This window comes from Rhinoderma darwinii, chromosome 10 (genome assembly GCF_050947455.1).
Source record: "Rhinoderma darwinii isolate aRhiDar2 chromosome 10, aRhiDar2.hap1, whole genome shotgun sequence".
NCBI classification, from domain to species: domain Eukaryota; kingdom Metazoa; phylum Chordata; class Amphibia; order Anura; family Rhinodermatidae; genus Rhinoderma; species Rhinoderma darwinii.
Genome location: NC_134696.1, coordinates 51,750,117 through 51,771,860, shown reverse-complemented (window position 1 = coordinate 51,771,860; position 21,744 = coordinate 51,750,117). Strand labels below are relative to the sequence as shown.

The window sequence follows — 21,744 nt, the reverse complement described above, 5'->3', positions numbered from 1 at the left end:
AATGGCCACTGTGTCACTGAGCAGTTAGACAGAGAGAGGGGACTCAAATAACCACTTGGTATGACCACCCTTTCCATTCAAAACAGCATCAATTCTTCTAGGTACACTTGCACACAGTTTTTAAGGGAACTCAGCAGGGAGGTTGTTCTAGACATCTTGGAGAACTAACCACATATCTTCTGTGGATGTAGGCTTCCTCAAATCTTTCTGTTTCTTCATCCCAGACAAACTCGATGATGTTGAGATCAGGGCTTTGTGGTAACAATATCATCTCCTCCAAGGCTCCTTGTTCTTCTTTACACTGAAGATTGTTCTTAATGACATTGACTGTATGTTTGGTGTTGTTGTCCTGCTGCAGAATAAATTTGGAGCCAATCAGACGCCTCCCTGATGGTATTGCATGATCTTCCGCTCTCCAGCCCTTCAGAAAACAAACTGCCTTCTGTTACAGCCAAATATTTCACATTTTGACTTATCAGTCCAGAGCACCTGCTGCCGTTCTTCTGAACCCCAGTTTATATGTTTTTGTGCATAGTTGATTTGCTTGGCCTTGTTTCCACGTCGAAGGTATGGCTTTTTGGCCGCAATTTTTCCATGAAGACCACATCTGGCCAGACTTCTCCGAACAGTAGCTGGGTGTACCTGGGTCCCACTGGTTTCTGCCAGTTCTGAGCTGATGGCACTGCTGGATATCTTTTCGATTTAGAAGGGAAGTAAGCATGATGTGTCTTTGATCCGCTGCACTAAGTTTCCTTGGCCGACCACTGCGTCTACGGTCCTCAACATTGCCCATTTCGTTGTGCTTCTTCGAAAGAGCTTGAACAGCACATTTTGAAACCCCAGTCTGCATTGAAATGTTTGTCTGGGAGAGACCTTGTTGATGCAGTATAATTACCTTGTGTCTTGTTACTGAGCTCATTCTTGCCATCGTGGACCTGTGGCATGAAACAACCTTACATTTTGTAGCAGAGTTTTTTCTGTTCCTCACTGTTTTAATTCTCCTACACTGCTGTTTCTCTAAGGGTATGTGCACACGGTAGCAGGCTTTTACGTCTGAAAAGACAGACTGTTTTCAGGAGAAAACAGCTGCCTCGTTTCAGACGTAAATGCTCCTCCTCGCATTTTGCGAGGCTTCTCTGACAGCCGTAAATTTTGAGCTGTGCTTCATTGAGTTCAATGAAGAACGGCTCAAATTACGTCTGGAAGAAGTGTCCTGCACTGCTTTTGACGAGGCTGTATTTTTACGCGTCGTCGTTTGACAGCTGTCAAACGACGACGCGTAAATGACAGGTTGTCTGCACAGTACGTCGGCAAACCCATTCAAATGAATGGGCAGATGTTTGCCGACGTATTGTAGCCCTATTTTCAGACGTAAAACGAGGCATAATACGCCTCGTTTACGTCTGAAAATAGGTCGTGTGAACCCAGCCTTACAGTAAATGACTGTGTTTCTTCCTACATATGAAAATGATGATCATTATAACCTCTTTGGTATAATTGGTTAATGATACACCTGACTATAATCCTACAAAATCCATGACTGTGTGCAAGTGTACCTAGAAGAATTGATGCCATTTTGAAGGCAAAGTGTGGTCACACCAAATATTGATTTGGTTTAGATTTCTCTTCTGTTCATTCACTATGAATTTTGTTAACTGAGAGAAAAAAAACTTTTTTTAACACTTTGATTTTTTTTAATGCATTCTTCCTTTGCAGCATTTTTCCACCACTGCCTAAAAGTTTTGCACATTACTGTATGTCACAGAAAAGTCCCCTTCTTGTATCTCCCACGGTTGCCTAGCTGTGACATATTTTTTACATTTTTATTTTAATTTATCAAACGGCATTTTCAATAAAAAGTGGTTTTATTTTGCTAAAGTGAAAGAAAAAAACCAATATATGGTGTAGTCACAATCGTAACTACCCAAACAATAATGTTTATACGTTATTTAAACTGCATGGTGAGCGCCATGCAAAAAAAAAAAAATGGCGTAGTTCCTTTTGTCCTACCAGACCCCCCCAAATAATAAGTAAATAAAAGTTAATTAATAAGCCCATGTACCCCAAAATGGTACCAATAAAAACATCTTGTAACATAAAAAATTCAAGCCCACATATAGCGACATCGATGGAAAAATAAAAAAAGTTATGATTCTTGGAATGCGGCGATGCAGAAACAAATAATTTTTGTTCAAAAGTCTTTTTACTGTGAAAAAGTAGTAAAACATCAAAAAAACTATACATATTTGGTATCGTACTGACCCAGAGAATAAAGCCATTACATTATTTACACCACGTGGTGAGCAGTGTACATTTAAAACACAATATAAAATGGTGGGATAGTCGATTTTTTCAATCCCCCCCCCCCAAAAAAAAGTTAATAAAGTTGAACAACGTATTATGTGTACCCTAAAATGGTGCCATCGAAATATACAACTCATTATGTGGGGGGGGGGGGGGGGAAGCCCTCATATGGCTGTGTCCATGGAAGAATAAAAAAGTTTTGGCTCTATGAAAAGCTAAAAAGAATACCTGGTCATTAAGTCTTTTTATTTCTATATTCATAAATGACATAATTAATTCAATACCCATTGCTTATGACTTAATGACTTCTGCTGGGTCCACATGATATAAATTGTAATACTGTTGTACAAAGAGCACTGATGTCTTATACCCAACACTACAGTCCTACTGATGATCGTATAGGCCTCATGCATCTGGAATACATTGTAATCTAATGTTTCCCATTTTGTACCCTCTCAGTGCCCTCCAGTGTGTCTGGTTTCCACGTCACTGATGTATGGACGAATCAAATGAATCTCAGTTGGTCCATCCCTACTGATGTCAATGCAAAAACCTATAGATACAAAATTTTTATAGAACAACTCAACAAATCTGTTTCTAGTAACAACAGCTATGCGCTTATAACAGGACTGTCGCCAGGAAGTAATTATAATTTCACCATCTACACTGTGACGGAAAATGAAGTTCAGAGCAGCGCATTTCAGAAGATATCACGTACAACACGTAAGTATCTTGTTCTCTATAAGGCTGGGTTCACACGACCTATTTTCAGGCGTAAACGAGGCGTATTATGCCTCGATTTACGCCTGAAAATACGGCTCCAATACGTTGGCAAACATCTGCCCATTCATTTGAATGGGTTTGCCGACGTACTGTGCCGACGACCAGTAATGTACGTGTTGTCGTTTGACAGCTGCAGGGCACTTCTTTGAAACGTAATTTGAGCCGTTTTTCATTGAATACAATGAAGAACAGCTCAAATGTTCGGCCATCAAAGACGCCTCGCATAATACGAGGAGGAGCTTTTACGTCTGAAACGACAGAGCTGTTTTCTCCTGAAAACAGTCTGTCTTTTCAGACGTAAAAGCCAGTTCTCGTGTGCACATACCCTAAGACTGGTCCAAGCCTCAATATCATCCTCTGTGCCGATTTAATATATTAATATATCTTTATATCATTCAAGGCTCCAGTATTATGATACAAAGTGTTGCTTAGACATAAAGTTAAATTATAAAAATTGCAAAAAAATTAGTGACATGGAGATATTGCCTCCCAACATAGTGTCATACAGATAGTGCCCCCAAAAATAATAGTGCCACACAGATAGTTCTCCCAAAAATATGATTCCAAAGTAGTAGTTGGGAAAACAGAACCCCTTTTTAATGATTTTTTTTTATTCCGGAGGTTTGTCTGGCCCATAGGAGATATGGTGTCCCGATTTTGCTGGGAGATTTGCAATTTAAATAATGGTGCGGGGAAGTTCCTGCCCGGTTGGTCCCGGGGAGCTGGAATTAGTGTCATACAGTGTCTGGGTAGATTTGCCACCCTGAGTCGGTGCACTGCTACTGGAAATTTTCCTCGGACACTGTTTTATAAATGCCCTCAAAGGCCTTCTCCTTCGGTGCTCCAGATGGTTTGGAATATCTTATGTACATTAACCCCTTGGCGACATGCAACGTATTATTACGTTGCGGTCGCCAAGGTCTTAACGCAATCCAAGATACGGTTACGTTGGATTGTTAAGCGGTAACCGTGTGTAAGACCACGGTGACCGAGTAAATATGGCTGCTGACCCTGACAGCAGGCCATCTTTACCCATCTCCTAGGGGGAACACGTGACCCCCCCCCCCCCCCCCGCATCAGCGATCGCTGTCAATTCTGAGCGGCCAATCGCAGCTTTTTTCGGCATATACCTATCACTGTGCCACAGGGCACAGTGATAGGTGGTGATTGGTGCTGTCTAGGACAGCATCAATATCTGCCTTGCACTCAGTGGCCGGTGGAACCCGGCGCCCCCTCCCCGATCGCTACAATTGGTCGGTCTGCACAGACCGACCAATCGTAGCCATTGCGGGTGTTTCAAACACCCTACACCAGCTCTGCCACTTCATTCTACTTAGGAACAGTAAGCAGAGCTGGTGCATACCTACTGTGAACCATACTGACCATTTTTGAGGCCTGTGTTGCTGGCGATCGTCGTCTCCTGCATTCTGTTGTCATTATCATCATCGTCCGACTCCTCATCATCAACTGTGCTGCTGCTGTTTTCATTTGCCTTTTTTTAGTAGCAGCACTGTGATCTGTCCCTAAATTTCCCTGACCCTTCTCCCCCCACCCCACCTCCCTGTCCTGCGGCCGCTGTGCAATGATCTGTGACCGCTGTGCGGTCACTGTGCTACATTTTTGCCACAGGCCTTTTTTTTGGTTAATTTTTCCTCTGCACCATCTCCATGTGTGCGCCCTGCGGCCACTGAGTGCTGATCAGTGACCACATCACTGATCAGCATCTGTGGTAATTATTTTTGACGCAGGTTTTTTTTTTTTTGCTTTTATTTTTAATTTTTCTAACAGCACCATCTCCATGTGTTATACCCTGCAGCCGCTGAGTACTGATCAGTGACTGCAATCACTGATGGATATTTGTGCTCAGTTATTGGTGCAGGTTTTCTTTATTTTAGGTCTTTTTTTACTGCACCATCTACCTGTGTGCGCCCTGCGGCTACTAAGTGCTAAGTCTACAATCCGCTCAATGGTAATTTTCTGACGCAGGTTTTACTTTGGCCTTTTTTTTTTTTATACCTGCACCAATTTTTTTGTGTCCAACCTGCAACCACTGAGCACTGATCAGTGACCGCCATCACTGATCAGCATTTGTGCTAATTTTTTAGCTCAGTTTTTTGCCTATTTTTACAGCATCATCTTTTTGTGTGCGCCCTGCGGCCACTGAGTGCTGAGTCTATAATCAGCCTCAGTGGTAATTTGTTGACGCAGGTTTTTGGCCTTTTATAAAACTGTAAAGAAAGGTGAAAAGTAAAAAAATATATATAGCCAGGTTAAGTAGGGAGTTAGTGTGAATTTACTGTAGTATATTTTTTATACTACAGTTTTTTTATTAGCATCAGTAAGTGATACCGTAGCGTTACAGGATTAGCGTCAGTTAGTGACGGACGTTCAGTTTGCTTTTTACTGAAGTTCGCTCACTAAATTTTACGTAGGTGTATAGTTTTAGTCTAAATTTCCTGCAGTATAATTTTTATACTACAGTATTTTTAGCACTACAGATTTAGCGTCAGTCAGTGACGGACGTTCAGTTTGGTTTTTACTGAAGTTCGTAGCATATTTTTTATACTACAGTAAGGGATAATTGCTTAGTGTCAGGAAGTCAGAACTTTTTTTGCAGTTTTATATTGCCGTATGTTTTTTTTATTTACTGAAGTTTATTCAGTACTTTTTATTCTCCAATTTTTTTTATTTTGTACATCTATACACGTGTAAAAGCACAACACACACAACCCCCTGTGTAAAAATAAATTGAGTATTACACGTATTGAAGCACTACACACCCCACTAATAAAAATTTCCCAATGATCCCAAAGGGTCTATTCAGCAGAGGAGACATATGCCCTCCTGGCCTCTGACACTGATTCGGCCAGCGAGGTAGAAGAGGAATTTGCCCCATACATCTTGTCCTCCTCCTCTTCCTCATCATCCGGTGATGAGGAACTCACGCAAAGGCGTCCCCGGAACATAAGCAGAGGAAACCCCCGCAATTACTGTGCTCATGCGGAACCTAGCCCCTGTAAATTATCAGCCTCAGATACCTGATTTCATGGGCAACTCAGGAATTAATTTTGAGACTGAAGGCCTCACAGAAATATACTTTTTTAAGGTTTTTTTTCAGTGAGGAATTTGTGAATTTAATGGTGCCCCAGACCAATTTCTTCGCCCAGGAATGTATTGCCCAGAACCCCGCATCATCATATGCTAGACCCCCTCATGTGGACCCCTGTAGATGCAGCGGATATGAGGACATTTTGGGGACTGGTGCTGCATATGGGTCTAGTGAAGAAGCCAAAGACTAGGCAGTACTGGAGTACAGATGTTTTATACAACACCCCAATTTACCGCATGGCCATGAACCTGACTCGCTTTGAATCAATTTCAAAGTTTTTGCATTATAATGATAATGCACAGTGCCCGACCCGTGATGACCCCAAATATGACCGCCTATTTAAAATCTGGCTAGTCATTGATCACTTTAGCACCAAATTTTAAGAAGTGTACACCACCGAAAATAACATTTCAATAGACGAGTCCCTTCTACATTTTAAGGGGAGGCTAAAATTCCACCAATACCTGCCCAGTAAGAGGGCGAGGTATGGGATAAAAATGTACAAGCTGTGTGAGCAGCTCAGGGTACACTCACAGGTTGTCTTACTCAGGAGAAATTGCTTTACAAATATTGGGGGGCTTTTTCTCCTTTAGTCCTTGTATAAATTAAAACAAATTAGCTAAACCTACATTTTCTTTGAAAAAAATTTAGATTTTCATTTTCACGGCCTATTTCCATATAATTTCTGCAAAAAACTGTGGGGTCAAAATACTCACAATACCCCAAGATAGGGGTGTAATTTCTAAAATGGGGTCACTTTTAGGGGGTTTCCACTGTTTTGATCTTTCAGGCGCTTTGCAAATGCGACATGGCACCTGAAAAACATTCCAGCAAAACTTGAGCTCCAAAAGCCAAATGGTGCGCCTTCATTTCTGATGGCTGCTATATGTTCAAACATCAGTTTATGACCACATGTGGGGTATTGTTTTACTTGGGAGAAATTGCTTTACAACTGTGGGGTGCTTTTTCTCCTTTATTTCTTGTAAAAATGAAAACATTGTATGTTTTATTGGAAAAAAATTAGATTTTCATTTTTACAGCTTAATTCAAATACATTTAGCAAAAAAACTGTGGGGTCAAAATGCTCACTACACCCCTAGATTAATTCATTGGGCGGTTTAGTTTCCAAAATGGTGTCTTTTTGGGGTGGGTTCCACTGTTTTGGCACCACAAGACCTCTTCAAACCTGACATGGTGCCTAAAATATAATCTAATAAAAAGGAGGCCCCAAAATCCTCTAGGTGCTCCTTTGCTTCTGAGGCCGGTGCTTCAGTAAATTAGCACACTAGGGCCACATGTGGAATATTTCTATAAACTGCAGAATTTGGGCAATAAATATTGAGTTGCATTTCTCAGGTTAAACCTTCTGTGTTACGGAAAAAAACCTATTACAAATGAATTTTGTAAAAAAAAATTACATTTGTAAATTTCACTTCTGCATTGCTTTAATTCCTGTGAAACGCCTCATGCTGGGTTCACACGACCTATTTTCAGGCGTAAACGAGGCGTATTATGCCTCGTTTTACGTCTGAAAATAGGGCTACAATACGACGGCAAACATCTGCCCATTCATTTGAATGGGTTTGCCGACGTACTGTGCAGACGACCTGTAATTTACGCGTCGTCGTTTGACAGCTGTTAAATGACGACGCGTAAAATGACTGCCTCGTCAAAGAAGTGCAGGACACTTCTTTGGACGTTTTTGGAGCCGTTTTCTCATAGACTCCAATCAAAACAGCTCCAAAAACGGACGTAAAAAACGCTGTGAAAAACGCCGCGAAAAACGCTGCGAAAAACGCGAGTTGCTCAAAAAACTGAAAATCAGGGGCTGTTTTCCCTTGAAAACAGCTCCGTATTTTCAGACGTTTTTGGTCACTACGTGTGCACATACCCTCAAGGGTTAAGACACTTTCTAAGTGCTGTTTTGAATACGTTGAGGGGTGGAGTTTTCAAAATGGGGTGTTTTATGGGGACTATCTAATATATAAGGACCTCAAAGCCACTTCAGAACTGAACTGGTCCATAACAAAATAGCCCTTTGAAATTTACTTGAAAATGTGAGAAATTGCTGCTAAAGTTCTAAGCCTTGTAACGTCCTAGAAAAATAAAAGGATGTTCAAAAAACAATGCAAACATAAAGTAGAGATATGGAAAATGTTAACTAGTAACTTTTGTGTTGTATTACTTATACATTAAAATTTAGAAACATCAACATTTTTGCAAATCTTCTCAAAATGTTTGCGTTTTTCACAAATAAATATTGAATTTATTGATCACATTTTTTCACTAACATAAAGTACAATATGTCACGAGAAAATAATCTCAGAATCGCTTGGATAAGTAAGTGCATTCCCAAGTTATTACCCCATAAATTGACACGTCCGATTTGAAAAAATTGGCTGTGTCCACAATGCCAAAATTGGCTGAGTCTCCAAGGGTTTAAAATGCCTATGCTATGTATATGTTTATAAAAGTTATATTATTAATATTATATCGTTATTTTTCAATGTCACAAAGTCCTGCCTTTATTGTTTGGTTGGGATGTTATGGTCCGAACAGTCTCTACAATCCCATCAGTCATGTGAAGCTCCACCTTAGAGCCATTTTTAATATTATATGAGAGAATTGCATTACATCTGAGTGAGAGTGATTTCAATAACATAGTAGGGCATATTAGGGCAGCAGGAGAAATCAAATTCACCCAATATCTCCTTAACAAGATACAAGCTTTGTAAAGACCCAGGCTGCAGTGATTTCCGTCAACAATATGACCGCTTGCATAAGCTTTTTCCTTTACAGAATGCAGGCTGCCATATACATTTATACTAATGTTCTGGCTTCTGAAGGGAACAATTCCGATATTACATTATTAGAAGTATTAATTATATATTTTCCCAATCTAATAATCGAGATTATTGTTTTTTTCTTAATTTTTAGTTCCATCAGAAGTTACGCAAATAGTTACAACAGACGTCACTAAAAACTCCTTTAGGGTATGTTCACACGGCCTATTTACGGACGTAAATCGGGCGTTTTTGCCCCGAATTACGCCCGAAAATAGCGCCTCAATAGCGCTGACAAACATCTGCCCATTGAAAGCAATGGGCAGACGTTTGTCTGTTCACACGAGGCGTATATTTACGCGCCGCTGTCAAATGACGGCGCGTAAATAGACGCCCGCGTCAAAGAAGTGACCTGTCACTTCTTTGGCCGTAATTGGAGCCGTTATTCATTGACTCCAATGAATAGCAGCGCTAATTACGGCCGTAATTGACGCGGCGTTCAAGCGCCTGCACATGCCGGTACGGCTGAAATTACGGGGATGTTTTCAGGCTGAAACATCCCCGTAATTTCAGCCGTTACGGACCCCCGCCGTGTGAACATACCCTTACTGTGTCTTGGACGCCCCCTAGTGGGAATGTTACAGGATACAGAGTAATTATCAATGATGGAATGAAAAACCTGATAAATGAAACTCCTACAAATGCTACATATAAAGCTTCTGGTTTAGATCCTGGAGTCACCTATACAATAACAATATACGCAATCAATGGCAATGGTATATTGAAGAATCAAACAACATGTAAGTGGTATACTTCAGTATTGATACCTGAGGGGAAGGTGTAACGCTCTGCAGAAAAGCACTTGTATTGCTGTAACTTTGTAATATACTCTTTTTTTTACAATTCTTTCCCAGGTTGACAATCTCAGCATATCAAATACAGTGTTGGGGTGTAGTACATCGTTTCTTACTATAGCTTCATATATTACAGACAGCTGCATGTTGCTGCCATATAACAGATTGTACTGACAGGCAGGCATGCCTACTGCAGTATATAGTGTATATGACATTATTATATATTGTATTAGTATATATAAGGTCTCATTCACATCTGCATTGGAGGCTCCGTTAGGGGCCTTCATCACAGATCTGGCTGAGATTACTGGAGAGCCGACGGAACCTATTAACGTCAATGATTTGTTGTCATTGTTTCCGTTATTCCTTTGTTCTGCTCCTCTGACAGAACAGAACAACGGACCGACGCAGGTGTGAACAGGGCCTAAGTTGTATGTCTGCACTTCCTGCTGTCACTTACCCAAAAATAGCCACCGCGGCAAAACAAATGAAGCCAATATCTCCGTAAGTAAGAAATCATTATTAACCCCTTCTCTCCGCAGCCAATCTTCTGGTTTTCCATTATTGTTTTTTCCTCCCCACATTCTAAAAGCCATAACTTTTACATTTTTCCGCCAACATAGCCATATGAGAGCTTTTTTTTTGAGGGACGAGTTGTTGTTTTTTATGGCACCATTTAATGTACTGAGAGACTGAAAATGTTTTTATTTGTGAAGTAGGCAAGTAACAGTGATTCTGTTTTTTAAGTGTGAGGGCTTATTTTTTGCGGGGCTAGCTGTAGTTTTTATTGGTTCCATTTTGGGGTATATGCAACTTTTTGATAACTTTTTATTTCATTTTTTTGGGGAGCTAAGGTGACCAAAAAACAGCAATGCTGGCGGTTTTCTTTTTCGACAGCGTTCACCGTGCCGGTTAAATAGCAGGCGCGCTCTACTATTCAGCTCAAGCACTGTCCGTAGCAGAGACACTCCCCCTTGCCAGTTCGGCAGACAAAGTGCAAGAGCTGAAGAGAGGATGCGCGCTCTCCTCTCTCCAGCTCTTACACTGTCCGTAGCAGTGACACGCCCCCTTGCCAGTTCGGCAGAAGACTGATCTTGGTAGCTGAAGAGTGAGAGCGCGCGCGTGCACGCTTTCCTCTCTCCATGTCTCGCTGTAACACTGTCCAGTGCTGATTGGACATTGTCATAGCCATAGTAACACGCCCCCTTGCCATTACACGCCCCGTTGACAGTTCAGGGGGTTATTTAAATATTGGGCGCCAAATATAACAGCACCGATATCTAAATAATGGAGGATGGTAGAATTTTTTTTTAAAGTGCCCCAGGGTTTGTGCAGCCCTGCCCATTACATGCTGCACGCAGCTGCACATGTATGGGAAGGTGAAAGGTTCTCTTTAATGCATTAAAAGTCAAGCTAAAGACGGCTACATCTGTATACAGAACCAGAACCAAGCTCAGTACATAAATACTGTACTAGAACCAAGCTCAGTACATATATGCCGTTACAGAACATAACAGTACATATAAACAACACCAGAACAAAGCTCATAACACAAATATAATACCAGAACCAAGCTCACACATAAATACAACACCAGAACCAAGCACAATACATAAATACAGTACTAGAACCAAGCTCAGTACATATATACAGCACCAGAACAAAGCACATAACACAAATATGATATCAGCACCAGAACAAAGCTCAGTACATACAGTACCAGAACCAAGCACAGTAAATAAGTACTAGAATCAAGCTCATTATATGAATACCGTATGAAAACTAAGCTCAGTTCACAATACTTTATCATGTTGCTGCTATACTATCACCTGTTCATTTTTAAATGGTATTTCAAGTGTCCCCAACCCTAATAGTGCCACAAAGCTACTGCTTCCAAAAATATTAGTGACATGAAGATAGTTCTCCTTCACATATTGCCATACAGATACTGTCCTCAAAAATCATAGTGCCACACAAACTACCCCCTAATGCTCCCAATAATAGTGCTACATGTAGTCCTCCTAAAATAGTGCCAAACATATAGGTTCGGGGAACTGAGAGAAGCAAGATATTTATTTAAAACCTCTTAACGACATATAATGCACAGTTCAGTCACATGTGCGCCATCACAAAATGTTGTGGGCTCAGGAGCTGGGCCCGCACCATACACGCCAAGTGACGGCTGTTTTAAACACCAGCCTGAAACTGCCAAGATCAGCAATAACTCAGATCTCGGCCAATAAACCCCTCAGATGTTGCGGTCAATAGCGACCATGTCACTGAGCAGTTAGACAAAGAGAGGGGGCTCCCACTGTCCCTCTATTGCCCTCCCCGCAACAAAATCGAAGGTCGACGACCAGTTGCCATTACAGCTGGAAACCTATTGAAGGCCTCCAGGTCCGCCATCAGCGCCCTATTACGCCTTTACAGAGGCAATACTTAATAGTAGAGCACAGATAAAGGCAATACATAAGTATTGCAGTGTATTGCATTAGCGCTCTGTAGATTGCGTGGAAAAGTCCCCTAGGGAACTAAGAAAATGAAGAAAATGTTAAATAACATTTTTAAAAATATAGAAAGAAAGCTCAGCTGTAAGTAGTATTAGGTGAGTGGTGTTTTCAGCCTCTGTATGTAACTAAGAATGTTTCACTTCAATTGTCAGCAAGCAGAGATCTTGAAAGTGTTAAAGGGTTTTTCCATAATCATCATTTATTACATAGCCAAAGGATAGGTGATAAATGTCTGATTGGTGGGGGATCTGACTGCTGGGATCCCCACCGATCCAGAGAACGGGGGTCCCCGAGTGCATTATGTGAATGGAGCGGCATTGCGAATGCTCGGCCACTACTCCTTTCACTTTTTATGGAGCCGCCGGATATAGCACTTGGACCCCCATCAATCATACATTTATCACCTATCCTGGTGCTGTTGGCATTTTTTGTCTTCTGTATATCTGCAGTCACAGGCGTTCTTGGACCTGTATACACGTTTTGTAGCATTTTGTTGGAATGTGCTGTTCAAACTTTTGTGTTTATGTGATTCATATATGTGGGGTTAGTGACTGCCTCCATTTTTGTTCTTGCACTCCTCCCATTCTGCCCTGGGTCATTTTAATTAGTTGAATGCTGGTTTCTACCATCCCCAGATATATATGTAGGCTTAGTCCCAGTTCTGGGTGTATGTGCAGAGTAGGACCCCACCTATGGAGGACAGTCGTTGTCGTTGCAGGTGGGCAAACACTTTTTGATCAAAATGTGCACTAGGAACCTCCCTATTATAAGTAGATTTAGCATGTAATGCATATTTATTTATATTTAGCGGTTTAGGTTACATTAGTGTTCGCATTGTACTGTCGCCATTTTTTGTCTGCTGTATATTTGCAGTCACAGGTGTTCTTGCACCTGCATACACGTTTTGTATCATATCCACAGGATATATCATAAATGTAAGATAGATGGGGGTCCCAGCGAGTTACATTGTTTACGTAACTCGCGACCATATAACATTTTTCATGGTCGGAATTCACCTCATTCAGCCGCAACACACAGCGGCTGAACGGGGTTTAAGGGGCCCCGTTCTGGAGATAGAGGTGGGACCCGCATCTATCTGACATTTATGACATATCCTGTGGATATGTCATAAATATCTCTCGTGGGAAAACCCCTTTAAGGACAAAATAGGCCTGGTCTTTCAGCTGAACATCCCTGTACCAAGGGCTCTAAGACTCCTTCCTGTTGCTACACGCACACGCAAAAAGGGAAAGGATTTGCTGCAATCTACATAGAACCGCATGTACTTTTCTATGCCAGTTTTGTGCCGATTCCACCGCTTAAGGTACTCTTAAAAAAAGTGGGCAAAGGTTAGCTGAAGAGGGCGGGACCCGATTAATTTGGGTTGGGTGGCCCGACACATTTACCAAAACTTATGTCAGAAACCAGCGTAAATTATGGTTCAAATCTACGCCAACTCATACCTGGCGTAGATTTCACTTCCTGGAAACATCTTAATATATTTTCTCCGAAGTATTTTAGAAAGTTGAATTTTTATTATATAATAATAAAGCTTTGCCCCGTTAACACTTTTCTGCACATCACAGTAAGGGTCCCCTGTCTACATCCCAAAGTGCATGACGTAATCACCGTGGGAGCCCAGCTGTCACTAATAGAAGGGCTCCCGCTGCGATGCCCGGGATCGGAGGTTTCTCCACTTTACTCAGATTAACCGCTTTAAGGCTGTGGTCAATAACGACCGGCATAACCATGGGATAGCAGAGTACGTTCCGAGTCCCAAGACATAGACCCCTTGACTGTCAAGTGACCATAACCCCTAACCCACCATTTTCAAGAATAACACAGAGACTTGGGTTGGATTAATTTTGGCCACAGCAGCCATTTTATTTATTAACAAACATAAACGTAATTTTATATATAGAAAACACAAATTTAAATGACGAGGAAGGGGAGTCCTTGGAGCTACAAAATCTGGCCCCAAACTGTTCACTCATGTAAAATATTACCCCCAGCTGATTCCCTACAGGCTCTTTAACAACCACAGATGGCTGTTAAAACTATAAATCACTCCTCGGGACACTACCCAGCAGGTACCACCAAGCAAATTATAATTTGGGAGGGACCATACTCCCGATAAATCCCCCGCACCAATTTACCACCAACTCCAAGGACCACCAATCTGTTACACGAACATACTTGGAAAACCTTCAAGTATGAGAGGCCCCACCAATCATCAAATCGCCCTCCACCCCCTCCTGGATTCTGAAGGCCCATAAGTTGTAGTTACGTACGAAGACCACACCGTGTCTCACAACAAAACCGGATTCCGCCCAGTTAACCTTTACACGGGCCTTATTCAGGCGTGCAACTTTGCGAGCATGTCGCCAACCCTCCGTGGTACAATCTCCGGCCACACCACCACTACCCAGAGGCGTATAAGGTCATACTTAATGTCCCTAATCAGTTCTCTGAAAGGGCACACCCCGAGGTAGTTTCCACCCACATGCAATACTAATAAATCCGGGCCCTATCCAGCTGTGCGAAACAGTGAATTCAAACTCTATGAAGCCGCCGTCGTAGCTGCCCCTATGTAAAAGGAATGAGGAGCATAAGCAGACCCATCCAACTCCAATGCAGCCAGGCATTTTCGAAAGGCCCAAGTAAACTGGTACTTAGACAAGAATGATCCATCCACATGGCACAGCAGCTGGTGGGCAAATAGAACTGTTGGGAGTAAAACAAACCACCGGGCACATCCTTGCTCCATGAACCTTCCCCAACACTACTCTCTTTCTCCTACCAACCTGATCCATTTTCGACCACTTAATCCAAAACTCAAACCTATTATACAGCACAAAAACATCCTCGGCTTATAACCCACCCAATCGACCAGTGCTGAGAGCTACCAATTCCCCTATGCGAAGGGCCCCGAAGAAGGCCCAGGAGAAAGCAAACCTATACTAACCCACCTCAAAAGAAGAAAAGCAAACATCCCCCAAAACCTCCCACAAACGTTCCAATAATGGGAACGAAACCGGGCAACGCCGGTTCGGTAAAAACCTACCCCTACGATAACCCCTCAAGGCCTGGACAACCAAGAAATCTTTTGTGACATCTTCAAAACCCCAAATCTTAAAACCGAAGGCCAAAGCTGACCCAAAACTATTCACTTTCGACACCGATCAGCCCATTACTGAAACCTGCTCCAGGAACCCCAGCACAGCCACCACCCGATCCCTGTCCCGATGAACACCGTCCAAACTCGACAACTATCTTATCCAGTTATCTTCCATGCCGTATCGCAAACTAACCAAGTACCACGCGCTAGTGAAGACCGAATCAATCCTCCCGCTGCTCGCAAAACGAAACTCCATAGACGTTGCGGGCAGTTGATCGCCACCGAGTCCGCTTCCGAAGCCAACAATCAAAACCAATCCCACTGTAAACGACAAAGAGAATCGGCAATCAAATCCTTAACTCCGGGTACATGAACTGCGACTATCCAAGCGTTCAGGAACAGGCACTGTGAAACCAGATGATGCAAGAGACGAACCACCGGAGGGGAGGACGCAGACAAATTATTAATGGCCATCACCACCCCCATATTGTCACAATGAAAACGAACCTTGCTGTTCTGGAACCTGTCACTCCAAATCTCAACTGCCACTACAATAGAAAAAAGAGGGAAAGGTTCCGCAACATACCAAGTTCCTTTCAACTCAGACGGCCACTGAGACAAACACCGTTGCCCCCTACAATATGCACCGAAACCCACGCTGCCCGAAGCATAAGTAAACAACTCCCAATCAAAACTATCCACCACTGGGGGTATCAAGAGCGACTTTCCATTGTACAACCACATGAACTCTGACCAAACCACCAAATCATCCCTGTGTTCCCTGGTTAGGCAAATAAAATTATGTGGCGCGCGTGCGCTGTGGCCCCCAGCCAGCCATCTAGAAAACACCCTGTCCATAGGCATGATACGGTACGCAAAATTGCGTTTGCCAAGGAGGGACTGCAATTATCTAAGGGGTATCTTACGCAAATGCCGCCCCCGCAGCTCATCTGTCCGTAGTGCCACCAGTTTATCCTCAGAAAGTCGACACTCCAAAATCCAATATCTCTGTAAGTAAGAAAACCTTATTAATCCCTTTCCTCCACAATCAATCTTCCGGTTTTTAATTTTTGTTTTTTCCTCCCCGCATTCTAAAAGCCATAACTTTTTAATTTTTCCACCAACATAGCCGTATGAGAGCTTGTTTTTTGCGGGACGAGTTGTTGCTTTCTATGGCATCATTTACTGTACTGAGAGACTGAAAAAAAAATTATTTGTGAAATGGGTAAATAGCAGCAATTCTGCCATTTTTTTATTTATTTAGTTTTTTTAAGTGTGAGGGCCTATTTTTTGCAGGGCAAGCTGTAGTTTTATTGGCAATATTTTGGGGTATATGCAACTTTTTGATCACTTTTTATTTCATTATTTGGGGAGCTAAGGTGACCAAAAAACAGCAATGCTGGCGTTTTTTCATCTTTTTTTCAACCGCATTCACCGTGCGAGTTAAATAGCGTTATATTGTAATAGTTCAGAATGTTATAGATGCGGCAATACTAGTTATGTTCATTTTTATTTTTTTAACAGGGGGAAAAGAGGCATTTTTTAACTTTTTAACTTTTTTTTGAACCAGTCATCGTTGGATCGCTTGCACTATATACTGCAATACTAATGTGTTGCAGTATATCATGATTTTTACAGGCTCCTATTAAGACTTGGCAAAGGTAGAGCTTTAAGACTATGTACACCTATTGAAAGCTATTTTTTTTAGATACAGCTGCTTTGTAGTCTTTATACAGAGCAGCTGTAGCTTACGCTGAATCCTGTACCTGTGTTTGGTATAATTGGTTAATCATAGACCTGACTATAATCCTACAAAATCCATGACTTTGTGCAAGCGTACCTAGAAGAATTGAAGCTATTTTGAAGGCAAAGTGTGGTCACACCAAATATAGTTTTGATTTAGATTTCTCTTCTGATCATTCACTTTGTATTTTATTAATTGATAGAAAAAAAACTAACACTTTTTGAAAGCATTCTTAGTTTGCAGAATTTTTCCTGCCTAAAACTTTTGCACATTACTGTATGTCACAGAAGGGCGCCCTTCCCACATCCCGCGGGTACCTGGCTGTGACTGATAAACAAAATAAAAATAATAAATATAAAATAAGACCATAAAAGTGGTTTATTTTGAACAAATAAAACCTTAAGAAAAAACCCAATATATGGTGTAGTTACAATCGTAATGACCCAAACAATAATGATTACACATTATTTAAACTGCATGGTGAGCGCCATACAGAATAAAAAAAGTCGTAACTTCTTTTTTTTTTCCTACCACGCCCCCCAAAAAATAAGTAAATAAAAGTTAAATAATAAGCCCCATGTACCCTATAATGGTACCAATAAAAACAACATCTCGTCACGTAAAAAATTCTAGCCCACCTATTGCGACATCGATGTAAAAATATGAACGTTATGGCTCTTGGAATGCGGCGATGCAGAAACAAATAATTTGTTTTTACTGTGAAAAAGTAGTAAAACATAAAAAAAGTATAAATATTTGGTTTTGCCATAATCGTACTGACTAAAGAATAAAGGTATTACATTATTTACACCGCGTGGTGAGCAGCGTACATTTAAAATGCAATAAAAAAGTTAATAAAGTTAATGAACATAGTATATGTACCCTTAAATGGGGCCATTGAAATATACAACTTGTTATTTTAAAAAAAGGCCTCATACGGCTGTGTCGATGGAAGAATAAAAAAGTTATGGCTCTAAGAATGCGACTATGAAAATCTAAAAAGAATACTGGTAATTAAGGACAAAATAGGCCTGATCTTTAACTGGTTGCCGACACAGGACGAGAATACTCATCCTGAGCGGTGTGTACTTGGCGCATTAGGATGAGTATGTGTGACAGCCAGTGTCCGCATGCCACGATGAGCGGGGCAGCGGCTGTAATACACAGCCGCAGCCCCGCTCTATCGGCGGAGTGAAGAGAAGCCTCTGCTCTCCTCCATTAACCCCATGAATGCCGCGATCAAAGATGATCGCGGCATTCAAAGCTAAAGTGAGAAGGGGGTCTCCCATTTGATCGCATCACAGAGAATCCCTGTGAAGCGATCAATGGCTATACCTGGTATGGGCAGACAGCCCAGGGTCCATTGAAGGACCCTAGGGGTGTCTGACCATATTTCCTATTGTTAGGGCATACTTAGGTATGCCCTAACAACTGCCTGTGTACAATCAGTACACAGGCTAATGTACTGGCATATAGATATATGCCAGCACATTAAAGTTCAAAATGAAAAATCCCTCTATGGGATTAAAAAAAAAAAGGTTAAATTAATAAAAACAAAAGTTTTGTTAAATAAAAAAAAATAGTAACAAAAATACACACAAATACAATTTTTTTACAATAAATAAACTTTTCAAAATATAAGTTCCAAAACATGAAATAATATACGCATATTTGGTATCGCCACATCCGTAACAACCTGTACAATAAATGTATATGTTATTTATGATGATCGGTGTATGGTGTAAAAAAAATAAAGAAAACTGCAGCAGAACTGCTTTTTTTTCTACGTTTTTGCCAAAATTAAAATTTATACAAACTAAATGATAATGTAATGTACCAAAAAATGGTACCTATATAAAGTACAACTCGTCCCGCAAAAAACAAAGTCTCATACAGCTACGTCGGACAAAAAATTAAAAAGTTATGAGCGCTGGGATGCAAAGAGGGAAATATAAAAAAATTGTACGGTCCTCAAGGCCAAGATTGGCCATGTCCTTAGCCGGTTAAGGGGTTAAGCCATATTTTCTTCAGCTTTTTATTTCTATATTCATACATGACATAATTAATTCAATGCCCGTTACTCACGACTTAAAAAATTCTTCTGGGTCCAAATAATGCAAATTGTAGAACTGTTGTACAAAGAGCACTGATGTCTTATACCCAACACTACAGTCCTACTGCTGATCGTATAGGCCTCATGCATCTGGAATACATTGTAATCTAACGTTTCCCATTTTGTACCCTCTCAGTGCCCTCCAGTGTGTCTGGTTTCCACGTCACTGATGTATGGACGAATCAAATGAATCTCAGTTGGTCCATCCCTACTGATGTCAATGCAAAAACCTATAGATACAACATTTTTATAGAACCACTCAACAAATCTGTTTCTAGTAACAACAGCTATGCGCTTATAACAGGACTGTCGCCAGGAAGTAATTATAATTTCACCATCTACACTGTGACGGAAAATGGAGTTCAGAGCAGCGCATTTGAGAAGATATCAAATACCACACGTAAGTATCTTATTCTCTATATAAATGGTCCAAGACTCCATATCATCCTTTGCTGAGAAATATCCCAAGAATTCTAATACTGTTCATTTAGGACAATTCATTTTGAAGTGAATGTCTAGTCTTGAACACGATTTATTTTATTTAAATAGAGCCAAAATTCTGAGACTATTAATATCTTAATATATCTTTATAGCCTTTAAGGCTTTAGTTTTATGATGCAAAGTGTTGCGTAGGCATATAGATAAATTATAAAAATGGCAAAAATATTAGTGATAGTGCCCCCCAACTTAGTGCCATACAAATTGTGCGAGATTTGTTTCACTCTTTAGCAATTTATGATAGTGATACAATTGTATCTATATAGATAATTCACTAGTGCTTGCGCACTTTACATTGACACATTTACATTGGCGTCTAGCATTTATGTCCATGTTATAATTGCAGACCTTGTACATTGTTTACACAGACCTCTGGAATGCCAGAGGGTCTAATCTATTAAATCTGCGAGCCCCTGACGAATCACTGCAGCGTTTTCTAAGAGTAAAGAAACGCGTAGAGCTAGTTGTTTGTAGATAGGCAGCGAGAGTGTTATGATAACACGAGGGTAACTGAATTAAAGCTGCAAATTCAGTCTATGGCAATCACGGTGCTCTTAAACAGCAGCAGCTTCAGTATTTGAAACTAGAGAAGGAACCCGAGTGATATCTTCTTGACAAGGGGGCTTACCGGTCCCAACTTGGAGATAATAATACTAAAATATCATAAAAATATAAAATAATTAAAATACAAGAGAAAAATACATAAAACTCAAAATAATATAAAAATTAGAGTGTGATGGTATTAACCATTAAAACTTTATAACGCATCCTTGCCCTATCCGAACCTATTACATGTCAATGTAAAGTGCGCAAGCACTAGTGAATTATCTATATAGATACAATTTTATCACTATCATAAATTGCTAAAGAGTGAAACAAATCTCATACTGAAGGTTACGTTGTAACTAATAAATTCCCATTGGTATCCACCCAGTGAATTATATGTAACACATTATCCAAGGGAAAACGACTAAGACTTATCTTCTACCATTGAACAGTGAAGAATCATACAAATTGTGCCACACAGATATTGTTCTCAAAAATATTAGTGACCTGAAGATAATGCCCCCAAACATAGTGCCATACAGATAGCGTCCTCAAAAATAATAGTGCTACACGTAGTCCCAGTAAATCAGTTTCAAACATATAGATAGCCCCAAAATAGCACCATACATACAGTCTCCCTGAAAATGAACAGCATATATTAAGTCCCTCTGAGCCTCACCTACCCCCGTTCCTACGATGCATCCAGCAGCGTAAGACTCTTCTGGCCTTTGCTGTATGGGAATGACATGGACAGGCATGATGATGGCATCATGCTGACTTGCGTCACAAGAAGGCTGTCGTCGTAGAATAGTGGCTCATTGAACCCTGGGCTCCTTTGTACCCGCTGGGGCGTTTATTCTGCAGACACAGGTACAATTGACCCAATCTGGTCAGGACCATGCTTCTCCCCGATTCAGTTATCTGGCTGCTATTTTTGGAAGATGCATAAGTTTTTATTATAGAACATTTAAGCTTTGCCCCCTTAAGCCTTTTCCGCATTTTCTTGTACATGCAAATCACGGCAAGAGTCCTCTTCCCACTTCCCAATGTGCATGTATGTGATCGCACAGGCTCAGTTTCTTTGCCTGCGTAAGCACGATGGGAGCCCAGCCGGGCTCCTCCTGCAATGTCCGGGATCGGAAGTTTCTCCGCTGCGCTCTGTATAACTGCTTTTATGTCGTGGTCAATAACGACTGCGGAATTTAAGTGGTTTGACCGAGGAAGGCGAACGCTATTGTCGGCCACCAATGGGTTGCCATCAGGGGCGTAACTAGGAAAGACTGGGCCCCATTGCAAACTTTTGACTGGCCCCCCCTTCCCTGGGTGCCACACACAAACCCCCTTTTAGAGAGTGCCCTACCCTGTAGATAGTGCCATACAGC

General features: G+C 41.2%; 1 protein-coding gene across 2 annotated transcripts in view; it reads left to right on the top strand.

Moving 5' to 3' along the window:
- Positions 1–21,744, top strand: part of PTPRH (protein tyrosine phosphatase receptor type H) — a 167,939-nt gene that overhangs the window by 107,631 nt on the left and 38,564 nt on the right. For both annotated transcript variants that reach the window (XM_075839920.1, XM_075839921.1), the window contains 2 exons: positions 2,764–3,027; positions 19,455–19,718. In XM_075839920.1, the coding sequence (XP_075696035.1) occupies positions 2,764–3,027; positions 19,455–19,718 (528 nt within the window). The remainder of the gene's footprint in view (positions 1–2,763; positions 3,028–19,454; positions 19,719–21,744) is intronic.